The sequence below is a fragment of the Eumetopias jubatus genome, unplaced genomic scaffold, assembly GCF_037043125.1.
Source record: "Eumetopias jubatus isolate StellerSeaLion01/CBP00866 unplaced genomic scaffold, mEumJub1_p1.0 scaffold_15, whole genome shotgun sequence".
NCBI classification, from domain to species: Eukaryota; Metazoa; Chordata; class Mammalia; order Carnivora; family Otariidae; genus Eumetopias; species Eumetopias jubatus.
Genome location: NW_028274821.1, coordinates 90,870,089 through 90,883,438, shown reverse-complemented (window position 1 = coordinate 90,883,438; position 13,350 = coordinate 90,870,089). Strand labels below are relative to the sequence as shown.

The window sequence follows — 13,350 nt, the reverse complement described above, 5'->3', positions numbered from 1 at the left end:
GTGTTCTGGAATTAAATAATGGTGATAGCTCCACAGAACAGTGAATATACTAAAAACCACTGAAAGGGTACACTTTAAAATAGTGAATTTTATGTTGTATGAAATACATCTCAGTTTATAAAAACGCTATAAAAAAGGGATGAATTTAAATAGTGACAGGTTAAAAGAGATGCTAGGAATACCTGAAGCTCCTGCTTTGCTAAAATGATCCTTTTTATTGCACTGTGGGGAAGTTAAATGCGATCTGAAGGACACCATAACATGGTGAAACCCAGCATTAGTTTCATTCTTTATGTGAAAATTGAATGCTTCGGTGTAGTTACAAATCTGTATTTTGTTGTATATAAGATTAAAAAGAAGCTCTGAGTGAAAGGGTAGGCTAGTTAACCATTGGCGCTTTGTTGTGAAGCCCCATCCCCACCCTTATAAATCAGTATCTTTATAATCTTTTTTCTCTCTTAAGTGAGGTCAGATTCCCCAAAGAAGAATCTTCAGATATTTTGCCTAGAAAGGGTAGGTCTGACAGGCAGCTGACCATGGGATGAGGGTGGGGGACAGGGAAGGGTCCCAGCATTCAGTGTATAAACATTTGCCTAAGTTCCCTCTTTGTCAGTACTGTATCTCCACCGTGCCTGCTGTCCCCACTGCTGTCCCCAAGGCTGAAGACTTTTTTTTTTTTTTTACCCTCTCCAGAGACAAAAATCTCTGCAGTATTTTGTGGGTTGCAGAGATGGGCTGTCTCTCTTCAGCCCTCCTTCCAGATTAGAGGTCTACATCAGATTGCTAATAGGTTGCAGCTCAGCTTCTTGGACTTGCTAAGTCAGCTACCATTCATCCAGCTTCCAACATTTTGATACATGTGTCTTCTGTTCTTTGTCCTAATGAACTAATCTTGTTTTTTAAAAATTGCTTTGGTGTTTTGGTGGGGTTTCAAGAGGAGTGAAAGGGGAAATGCCTGTGTTTAATCTCTGTTTTTTTTTTTTTAAAGATTTTATTTATTTATTTGACAGAGACGCAGCGATAGAGGGAACACAAGCAGGGGGAGTGGGAGGGGAGAAACAGGCTTCCTGCAGAGCAGGGAGCCCGATGGGGGGCTTGATCCCAGGACCCTGAGATCATGACCTGAGCCAAAGGTAGACGCTTAACGACTGAGCCACCCAGGCGCTCCTCAATCTCATTTTTATTTGAAATTTTCTTTCTCTTTTTTTAACCATACAGCTTAAACAATATTGTTTTAGCATTTCTTGTTTATTCAGGCCAACAGTTATTAGTGGTGGTATTAAGATGCCTTGATTACCTCTAATTTGTATTGTAATGAGCCACAGACTATGGCATCAACCCTCATCAAGGCTCATCACCCTCATTCTGTTGTAATTTGACTTCATAATGTTTGTCACTAGAATGCTATAGTGGGTGTAGACTCTCTTTACAAAAATTTGGTGTCTTATTTAGGACATAAAGCATACCTAGTTAATACATCTTACTGCAGGTGAAATGTAATAACATGTAAATTATCTTTTGGTGCAAAAGACAAATGAGAGCAAATTCAACTTCTAGCAATATGAGTCTTTTATATACTGATGTGCCTGATAGAAGATATTTTTATTTTTTAATCCTTGCATGTAACACATAAAAGTATTAGATAAAATGACATTTTGGCCGGTTCCTCTTTTTTGGGCCATTGTGGCGAATGCTCTTTTTTATCTTTTTTTTTTTTTTTAATAATTTTATTTATGTGTGAGAGTGAGAGCACGAGCAGGGTGAGGGGCAGAGGGAGAAGCAGGCTCCCCGCTGAGCAGGGAGCCTGACGTGGAGCCTGAGCCCAGGACCCTGAGATCATGACCTGAGCCGAAGGCAGACGCCTCACCGACCGAGCCACCCAGGTGCCCCTGCTCTTTAATCTTAACATTTATATTTGCTGTCCTTATCTGCAGTCCTCTCCTGTCACCAGGCTCATTTTAGGTTGTATGGACAGGGATTAGGTAGGAAGGAAGTGCTCTTCTTGGGTACTAACTTTGATTATCAGTACCTAAATCCCCTGTAGGGAAATTGCTTCATTTCTTTAGCTAATCTCAGATTGTAATTTGTTCTGCAAAGGAAGCAAAACAGGCTGATAAGATAAGTGATGGGAAGCTGCTCCTGAGACCTGGCTGGGAGCCAGAAGAAGAGCATTTTGTGCAGGGTAGAGGGGAGTGTCAGGAACATGATGCTTTGGAGATGGGAACTAAGTGCGCATGTATGAGCAGAGAGATTAGGCTGGTGCGGCTGGAGTGAAGGAACTGAGGGGGAAAGGGAAATGTAATAAGACTGGAGAAGTAGTCAAGAGCCAGATGGTGTACGGCCATGGAAACTGTGGGTTGGGTTTCATCCTCAGTTTAGTGAGAAAGTGTTGGAAGATGTTTAGTTGGTTGGTGTTAGGCTGGGGAGTAGTAATATGCAGCAGATTGCAGTTTTTTACATCATTCTTGGTTGCTCCATGGAGAGTAATCTGATGGAAAGACAAGTATAGATGGAATAGGTGTGTCAAGGGACTGTTGCAGTAGCCTTTGATATGGGTGGCAGCTCTGGAAGTAAAAGTGAATGCATTGCGTGTGAATTTTGGAGATGTATTGATGGAATGGATGTGGGAATTAAGGGGAAGAGAGGAGGATTCTGAGGCTTTTGGCTTAAGCATCTGTTCAGGCGGTGATGCTGTTTACTGGGCATCACATGAGTTCGGGCTAATGGCGGTCTCTTCTGGAAGTGACACCACAGAAGCCAGAGGGGTACAGTTGAATGTGTCAGACGAATATATATTGTGAGAAAGCCTTGGGACAGTAGGATGTGATTTAGGTCTCAGGGTGGGAAGGAAATGACAGACCAGACTAGAAGAACTGCTACAGATGGAAATGAGAGTGGATTTTTTTACTTTGCCCTTTTTCCTTTCTCTCATCGCCCTGGGCTAGAACACTGCTCTGATGTTACCGTGTAGTACGGGGCAGAAAAGTTGCAGCTAGCTCATGTCAGCCAAAAGTAGTTAGGCAGCATTAGGGTGGTTCTGTAGCCCAGCCCATGTGAGGCATGACTCACAGTTAGTCTTTGAATTCCTTGGTTCTTGAGAGGTCTTGTCCCTAGGGCTAGGTTATTGTAACCAAGGGAGTTAGAGTTTGAAAAACATAAGTGCTGGGGTAGATTTGCAGATTGTAATACTACCATGCTCATTTCCTGAGGTATGTCTCCGCCCCCCCCCCCCCCCCCCCCCCGGTCCATTACTCCCTACCCCATTCATTAGAAGAGGCACAAAAGCTAGAGTGGTGCTAGGATTTAGCCCCTTGTGTCTCCCCTGCCGCCCCCCACCAGGCATACCTTTCCAGCTGATATGCCTAGAATCCGTGGGGAGTACGAATTCAAGAGGGGGAGATGAATCTCCTTGGAATGTAGTCACTATAAGAGAAAAGTAGCAAACTGGAAAATACAGAAAGATAAAGCAAAAGTAGTGGAGCAGATAGAAGATTTAGCCTGTTAAATATTTTCAGAGAGAGGAGAGAACATGAAACATGAAGCAGGAGGGAGAAACCATAACAACACACAGAAGATAGTGTGAATGAAAGAGATAATAGTTGAAATCAAGGATTCATTAAGTGGCACAAATATTAAATATACAGAACCTGAGGAATCAGGAAAGGATGGAAGTGGGAAATAGAAAAGAAAAGGCACAAGGTTGGGTACAAGTAGTATTCTATGTGTAATAAGTATCTCAGGAGGGAAAAAATGAGCTGGGGTGATAAAACTGAAAATTGCCCAGAAATAGGGAAGGATTTAAGAGTTTGGGTCAAGGGGCGCCTAGGTGGTTCAGTTGGTTAAGCGACTGCCTTCGGCTCAGGTCATGATCCTGGAGTCCCAGGATCGAGTCCCGCATTGGGCTCCTTGCTCAGCAGGGAGTCTGCTTCTCCTTCTGACCCTCTTCCCTCTCGTGCTATCTCTCATTCTCTCTCTCTCAAATAAATAAAATCTTTAAAAAAAAAAAAAGTTTGGGTCAAAAGGGTTCTTAGTGTGCCAAGGGAATATAAGCACATGTACACCTTCTTAACAGTTGCAGCAAGACCTTTAGAACGTACTAAAGAGGCAGGCTCCAGTAGTAATACTGTCTGCCAGAGGCTCGCATAAAAAGAGCCAGAAAAGTTTATGATGAAAGGATGGAAAAAGAGAGTAACAGAATAACATGACCAAAAGAGAGCAGAATTGCAGTTTTATAATCAAACAAAATTGAATGTGAAAATAATTCAGAAACACAAAGACAGTAGATACTCATAAAAGGAACAGTGACCCAAGAACATATAATCGACCGTGAGCATGCATGGATGCAATAGTGTAATCTCAAAATAGACAAAACAGCAGTTGACAGAGCAGTTGTTGTGGATTATGACAGGTACTCCAGCTAATATTCCATAATACAGTTCATGAAGGCGAGGAAAACAGTGAATAATTGGAAGAGTCATAATTCTGATCATTTGCAGATGGTATCACTATCTACATAGAAATCCCATTAGAATCAATAGTTGGGTACAAGATTGATGTGCCAAAAAAAAAAAAAAATGTTCTTTTAGAGCTGTAATAACTAGCTAGAATATATAAAAGAAGTATCAGTTATAACAAAACCCAAACTGCAAACGTTAAGAGACCTAACTCTTCCCTGCATGTATGACAACCTAGGGTAAGACTGACGGGCCACCATAGGTCAGCAGGGAGAGGAGAGACTGTTCGATAGTAGGGGGAAAATTGGCCTACTCTAGCGGAAATAAATTAGTCTACATTACTATCTTACAGTACATTATCTTCAATTAACACATATATTTGAAAGGTAGAATTACATAAGATAGAATAAATATCAGAAAACACACGTCAATTTAGGTGACTAAAGTCCTAAAAACCCAAGAAACATTAACCCTAAGATGAAAAATTTGGATTTTACTCTGTCATAGTTAAGAATTTTTCAGTGAAGGACCCCATATTCATAGTTAACAGATGGGGAGAAGAGTTAAAATACTCCAAAAGTGACAGGAGACAACTAGGAGCTTTTACAAAGAGCTTTTGTAAATCAGCAAAAATACAGGGAAATCAATAGGAGATGGACAAAAAATAAAACTAGCAGTCCACCGAAGGGAAGACTAAATGGTGAATAACTGTATGAAGTGTTGCTCAAACAAAGAAAAGGACATTAAAGTAACAGGGTGGTGAGCCAAAGTTTGTGATCACTCTGACTGCTTAGTCTCACACTGGGGTGTGCTCACCAGAACACTCCCTTGTCCATCCATGGGAATCTGTGCGTCTCAGGATGTTATTTACAGGATTGTTTATGGAGTTAGAACCAGTTAGGATGGATGAATGTAATACGATAGTTCCAACTGTAATCAGTAGCAACAAACTCTTAAGTATTGATTGAAAAAAAGTAAGATTTATACCACAGTGTCCTTTGGGGTAAACACACACTGCACTGGATTTTTTTTTAGTGATAACTAGTACCAGAAACAGGGTGGGTGTGGAAGGTGGAAGTTGTGGGAGTGGGCATGTGGGGTAAAAGGAAAAATCGAGTAAGAGAGGCCTTGCATAGACTGTTGATGGGAGTATATCTTGAATTCTGATTTACTGTTTACCTGAGATCAAAAGCAAGGAGGCAAAAAGAGAGCAAGGAAGTAATCTTTGAAAGTGGAGTATGCTACCTGGATGAGAAATTTTGGTGGAGTGGTTAGGACAGAAGCCAAGTATAAAAGATGTGAATAGCAGGACTGTTTTGAAAAAAGAAGGGGAGCAGAAAAATATGGGCAGTAGTTGGATGGTGATTCGGGAGTTAAAAAAGGATTTGTTTTGTTTGCTAGTGGTGCCTTTTTCCCCCCTTTCATTAAGAAACCTTATAAAGCAGTTTCAGATTCACAGCAAAATTGAGGACAAAGCACAAAGTTCCTCTTTTACCCCCTTGTCTCCACATGGTTTGGGTGGGTTTTTTGTTTTCTGAGAGGTGGGTCAAGGTGTATGCTGATGGGAAGGAACAATGGGCAGGAAGAAATTGATGTAAGAAAATGGGTAACTTCAGAAATTTGAGTCTTGACAAGAGGGATTTAGAACAAAAGTCAGTGGGTTTCGCCTTTGACTTTGTAAAGAAAGGGAAGATAGGACATATCAGTATGAATGGCAGTTGCTTTGTAGGTTTTGTGTTTGGTTCTATTTTCTTATAACCTGTAAGGCAAGAGCAACATTGGTTACTGGGAACCACCTTTGTAAAAACTCCTTTTCCACAGTGAAATAGCTGTTATTTTAATAGTGTAATTTTTTTAAATCAGAATTATCTTAACCGTCCCATTATAATCAAAGAAAATGTATATAGTGGTAATATTTTTATCAGAATGTAATAGAATATTTTGATCTGAAAAATTATCAAATTTTTAGAAACATACAGTTTTGTAGAATAATCCCATTCTCTGTTGGGGAAAAAAGAAGACTGGTATATCCTCTGATGATAGGGCCTCACTGGACATGTCCCCTTCCTCCCAGTGTAAAGAACAGGAACATGGTATGTTTTTTAGTTACAGTGCATTGTATGATATTACAGCATTTCCACTGTCCTGTAATAATTTGAAGAGCCAATGAATGTTAGTTTCTGTTCAGTGCATTGTAAATGTTCTACTCAGGGAGCTTATTTTCTAACTATATGCGTGATTATTTGTCCTCTGAACCTAGGTGATTTCTTCTAAACTTAATACTGCTTTGATGGGACCACAAACCTTCACTTATTTGTACATTTAACTGTTATTTCATTTAGTGTGAAAACATTAGCACATGCCATTCATGATGTTTAAATTTTCCTAGTCCAAAAAAGGTTATGAAACAGATAAAAATGTAACTTCATCAAATGTACAAACCAGTGAATATATAGTATATACTGAGTATATTCCTTAGTACTTTTTGAATTTCTCTGTGATCTCTCAATAAGTTTGGCCTGTAATAGGAGGCCATTATAGCTTGACGATCAGAGATCCTCTTTATTTCTGGTTCCTAAGGTTGCTTTAGAAATTAATATAAGTCCAAATAATTTCAAACTAAAAGTCTGTCCTCTCCCCAGGATGGGGACTATTTGGGACCTTCTGGGCACTCTCAGGCAGATACCCTGTTCTCTAAGATAAGCAGGTTTGAGATTTTATTGATCTGTCCTTTTCTTTCTCTTTGTTGTACCTGCTAGGATGCATTTTAATAGCTTTATTGAAGTATAATTTATATACTCTGAAATTCACCCTTTTAAAGTATGCAAATGAATAATTTTTTTAGTAAATTTACAGAGTTTTATAACCATCACCATAATCAGTTTTTAGACATTTCCAGTAGCACTAAAACTAGCCCTTGAGCCCATTTTCAGTCACTCCTCATTCTGCAGCCGGCCTCAGGCAGACACGAATCTACCTTGTGACTCTGCAGATTTGCTGTTTCTGGATATATCCTATAAATAGAATGATAAAATATTTGGTCTTTTGCATCTGGTTCCTTTTACTTAGCATGGTATTGAGGGTCATCCATGTTGTTCATGGCCTTTTATTCTCAGATAATATTTCATTGTATGGATAATGCTGTATTTGTTTTTCCAATCACAGTTGATGAACATGTGGGTTGTTTTCAGGTTTTGGCAATCATGAATGAGGTTATGAACATAGAGTGCATCTTTGAAGGTGATTCTTCAGACCTGCCACATTGTGGGGCACTCTGGACATGGAAGTGGGTGATACAAACCGATTGTAGCTGTGTTGGACCAGAGTCTGACCTCATTTGCAAATAATTCTCATGCTGCATAAATGCTGAGGAGTCTTGGTTGGTTAACCCTCATGATGTGTAATTGTTTTTATACATTGTTGGATTCCATTTGCTAATGTTTTGGTGGGGATTTTTACTTTTATGTTGGAGATACTGAGCTATAGTTTTCTTTTTCTGTAATGTCTGTCTGGTTTTAGTATTAGGGTAGTGTTGGCCTCATAGAATGAGTTAGGAAGTACTCTTCTGCTTCTGTATTCTGGAGGAGATCATAGAGAATTGGTATAATTTCTTCCTCAAAAATTCACCAGTGAATTCAGCTGGCCTGGGTGTTTTGTTTCAGAAGGTTCCTTTTTTTTACTGATTGAATTTCTTTAATAGATGTTGGCCTATTCATGTTATCTATTTCTTGTGTGAATTTTGGCAGATTATTTCTTTCTAGGAATAGGTCCATTTTACCTAGGTTATCAAATTTGTAGTCATAGGGTTGTTCATAACCTTTGTTATCTTTTTCATGTCTGTGGGATCTATAGTGATGTCTCCTCTTTCATTTCTGATATTGGAAATCTGTGTCTTCTTTTTTTTCTTAGGCTCTAGCATGAGCTAGAGGCTCATCAATTTTATGATCTTTTCAAAGAACCAGCTTTTGGTTTCATTGATCTTTCTTACTGATTTCCTGTTTTCAATTTCATTGCTTTCTGCTCTTTTATTATTTTTCTTTTTATGCTTGCTTTAGATTTAATTTGCTCTTCTTTTCTAGTTTCCTAGGGTGGAAGCTTAGATTACTGATTTTAGATCTTTCTTCTTTTCTAATATATGCATTCAGTGTGGATAAACTTCCCTCTAAGCACTGCATTTGCTACATCTCACACATTTTCAGAGGTTGTATTTTTCATTTTCAGTTAGTTCAGTATATTTTTAAAATTTCTCTTGAGATTTCTTCTTTGGCAATGTGTTGTTTAATCTCCAGATATGTTGGGCTTTTCCAGTTATCTCTGTTGTTGATTTCTAGTTTAATTCTGTTATAGTCTGGAACAGACAGTGTATGATTTCTATCCTTTGAATTTGTTAAGGTGTGGTTTACGTCCTCAGATGTCTGTTTTGCCATGTGAGCTTGAAAAGAATGTGTGATCTGCTACTGTCATGGAGTAGTCTATAGATGTCATTTATATCTGGTTGGTTGATGGTGCTTTTGAGTTCAGCTGTGTCTTTCCCAATTTTCTGCCTGTTAGATCTGTCCATTTCTGATAGAAGAGTGTTAAAATATTATTTTTTTCTTGCAGTTCCATCAGTTTTTGCCTCACTTATTTTGATTCTCTGTTGTTAGGCACATATATATGAAGGCTTATTGTGTCATCTTAGAGTATTGACCCATGTATCTTGGAATAGTGACTTATTTGTCCTTCACATGATACCCCTCTTCATCCCTGATGACTTTCCTTGCCTTGAGGTCTGCTCTGTTGGAAATTAATATAGCTACTGCCTCTTTCTTTCCCTCCCTCCCTCCCTGTCTTTCTCTCTCTCTCTCTCTTTCTTTCTTTTTTAAATTGTTCCTTCTATTGTTTGTTAGGAAATGTAGATGATAAGTTTTTTTCTTAAATCCTGTCTGCCCAGTTACTAGCTCTATTGCTTTGGGCATGTCATTTGAATATTCTTATTTTCTTTAACTGGAAATGGTATCTACTAGCAGGTGCAGTGGTGTCAAGAAATATATATAAATTGCCTTGTGTGATACTGTTTCTTTTCTTTCTGTTAGTGTTAGCATGCTTATCTTTCTCCATCCCTTTACTTTTTTTTTTTTTTTAAGATTGATTTATTTATTTGAGAGAGAGTCTGGGGCGGGGCAGGGGAGGGGCAGAGAGAGAGAGCCTTAAGCACACTCCGTGCTGAGCCTGACATGGGGCTCAGTCTCACAGCCCTGAGGTCACGACCTGAGCTGAAACCCGAGAGTCAGATGCTTAACTGACTGTGCCACCCAGGTCCCCCTCCATCCTTTTACTTTAATCCGTAATGTGTCTTTATATCTAAGGTGAGTTTCTTGTAGACAGCATACAGTTGGGTCTTATTTTCTGATTCACTCTGACAATCTTTTATTTGGTGTGTTTAGATCGTTGACCTTTAAGGTGACTGTTGGTGTAAGTGGATCCATTTCTGCTGTACTTGTTACGGTTTTCTATTTGTTGTCCTTGTTCCTTGTTCCTCTTCTTGTCTTCCATGCTTTCTCCACCGTTGTGGGGTCTCTTCCTTTTTTAAGAGTGAGAATGCGCACATGCGCAGGGGTGGGAAGGGGCGGGGGGGGGGGGAGAGAACCTTAAGCAGGCTCCATGCCCAGCGCAAGGCAGGGCTCGTTCACAACCCTGAGACCATCACCTGAGCCCAAATCCAGAGTCGGGCCCTTAACCAGCCGAGCCACCCTCATTCCTCTCTGCCACTGTGGTTTGAACTGAGCGTTTTGTATGGTTCCGTTCTCTCTTTCTCCTTGGCATATCAGTTATTCTTTACTTTTTTTTAGTGGTTGTCCTAGAGCTTCCAGTACATATTTAAAACTAACGTGAGTCCACTTTCAGATAACACTTCGTGGGTACTGAGTACATCATAGTAACAAAATATTACTAATTCTTCCCTCCCATCCCTTGTATCATTATTGGCATTCATTTCACTGATGTATAAACATAGATAAACATATACACACACACACACATACATAAACATACACATACACAAACACACAAACATACACACACATACATAAACACACACACAAACACACACACATAAACATACACACACAAACATACATAAACACACACAAACATACATAAACACACACATACATGACTGAATATATCATTACTATTATTTTGAATAAACTATTAGATCAGTTAAGAAAAAGAAACATAAAGGTTTTAATTTTACCTTCACTTATTCATTCTCTGATGCTCTTTGTTTCTGTAGATCCGAATTTCTGACCAATATCATTTTCCTTCTCTCTTAAGATCTTTTTCAACATTTCTTGCAAGATGGATTTAATGGTGACAGATACCATCAATTTTTCTTTGAGAAAGCCTTTATTTCTCCTTCACTTTTGGAGAATTGTAGGGTTCAGGATTTTAGGTTGGTGGGTTTTTTTCTCTCAACAGTTTAAATATTTCACTCCACGTTCTTCCTGCTTGCATGGTTTCTGAGAAGTTACGTGTAATTCTTATCTTTTCTCCTCTGTAGGTAAGATGTTTTTCTCCACTGACTTTTTTCACAACTTTTTTATCTTCGCTATTTCAGATTTCTGAAGTATGGATATGATATACCTGCGTATGTTTTTTGGCATTTATTCTGCTTGGTGTCCTCTGAGCTTCCTGGATCTGTGATTCGGTGTCAGACATTATTTTGGGGAGACTCTGAGGCATGATTGCTTCAGATCTTGCTTCTGTTACTTTTGCTCCTGCTCCCGGTTGCCCCATTGCATGTGTGTTGGGTCTTTGGCACTTGGCCCACGGTTCTTGGATATTCTGTTCTTTTTCCCCAGTCTTTGTTCTCCTTGCCTTTCAGCTTTGGTAGTTTCTGTTGCCAGATCCTCAAGTGCAGCAGTTCTTCCCTCAGCCATGTCCAGTCTACTGATGAACCCACCAGAGGCATCATCCTTCATTTCTGCCAGTGTTTCTGATCTCTAGCATTTCTTTTTGATTCTTAGAATTTACATTATCATCTATTTTTTTTTTTTAATAGAGTGAGGGAGAGGGAGAGAGAGAATCTTAAGCAAGCTCCACGGCCAGCGTGGAGCCCAAGGCAGGACTTGATCTCACAACTGTGAGATCATGACCTGAGCCAGAATCAAGAGTTGGATGCTTAACCAACTGAGTCACCCAGGTGCCCCCATTGTCATCTCTTGCATGCTCTACTTTTTCCGTTAAACTCTTAGTGTATTAATTATAGTTTTTAAAAAATTTCCTGGTCAGGAGGTGCCAGGGTGGCTTAGTTGTTAAGTGTCTGCCTTTAGCTCAGGTCATGATCCCAGGGTCCTGGGATCGAGCCCCGCATCGGGCTTCCTGCTCCGCGGGAAGCCTGCTTCTCCCTCTCCCGCTCCCCCTGCTTGTGTTCCCTCTCTTGCTGTGTCTCTCTCTCTCTCTCTCTCATAAAATCTTAAAAAAATAATTACACACACAGAATTTCCTGTTCTGGTAATTCCAGCATTCCTGTGATATCTGCCTCTGATTCTGATGCTTATTCAATCTCTTCAGACTGTTTTTGGCCTTTGAGTATGCCTTATAATTTTTGTTGTAAGGTGGACATGATGTAGGTGAAAGGAACAGCCAGCAGTAAGTAGGCTTAGTAATATGGTAAGTTTTGGAGGAGGGTGATGGTTCTGTAAGCTGTGGTAGTCTTTCAGTCTCTTGGTGAGGTTTGGCCCCTGGACTGTGAACCGTACACGTTTCTCAGTTCCCTCCACCTCCTTAGGTGGGACAGGATGGCCAGAACGGGCTCAGTTGGTTATTTCTTTTCCCTAAAATAGTTCAACTCTGGTAATATAGGAGTTTCTCCAAGATCAAGCCTTGTTAAGATCAGAATGTTCTGATATATTTCAAAATGGTTTCTTTCCTCCTCCTTGTGCTAGAAGCATGAAGGGATTTTCTCCAGTACTCACTGTGAGGGCCTAGAGGTAGAACTCAACAAAGTGGAGGGGTCCCCCTTACGACTGGGTCCCTCTAGAGTTATTGTCACTCAGAGTTGTCCACGTGAGCCTCAAGCAGCTCATCAGTTCCAGTTCAGGGTGTCCTCTCCTGGCACTGAGCTTTGTGCTCCTGTCACTTCTGGTTATGGGAAGGGTTGTTGATTTTTCAGCTTGCTTTTAACTCATTAGGATGAAGTGGTGACTTCTAAGTTCCTTGTATGTTAAACTGGAAACTAGAAGTCACAAATTAATTTTTCATGTTCTGCCACTTGAGGTTTTAGGTTCCAGACTTGTTGCTTGTTTTGGGAAATTTTGCTGTTTAGAATTGGCTTTCCAGAATGTTTTTGCTTTCTTAATATGTTTTTTTGCTGTATGTAGGTGGCACAGGAGTGGATCAGCTCTCCAAACAAAGAGAAATTCTATCAGTTGCATTTACGAAAATTTCCTGCTGATTATAAAAAATACTGGGAGTTTGTGGGTAAGTTCTTTCTTCTGTAATTTGGAATATATAATAATTGGAAATTGCTGTTTGAGGAAAGCTTATCATCATTTGAATTTTTTGGGACATAGGTTTCCTAAGCTGAATTTGTAACCTCTTACGAGGAATGTTTAAAGTCTTTTTTTTTTTTTTTTTAAGATTTTATTTATTTATCTGACAGAGAGAGAGAGAGAGACAGAGAGGGAACACAAACAGGGGGAGTGGGAGAGGGAGAAGCAGGCTTCCCGCGGAGCAGGGAGCCCGATGCGGGGCTCCATCCCAGGACCCTGGGATCATGACCTGAGCCGAAGGCAGATGCTTAACAACTGAGCCACCCAGGCGCCCCGTGTTTAAAGTCTTTTAATGAGAACAATTACTGGGACAGTTATGGATATAAAATTCACGGTTGTAACCATTCTATAATTAGAAAACC

The 13,350-nt window shown here is 39.9% G+C and overlaps 1 protein-coding gene across 5 annotated transcripts in view; it reads left to right on the top strand.

Moving 5' to 3' along the window:
* SETX (senataxin) overlaps positions 1–13,350 on the top strand; it is an 83,776-nt gene that overhangs the window by 31,370 nt on the left and 39,056 nt on the right. For all 5 annotated transcript variants that reach the window (XM_028090488.2, XM_028090490.2, XM_028090487.2 and 2 more), the window contains exon 11: positions 12,818–12,917. In XM_028090488.2, coding sequence (XP_027946289.2) covers positions 12,818–12,917 — 100 coding nt within the window. The remainder of the gene's footprint in view (positions 1–12,817; positions 12,918–13,350) is intronic.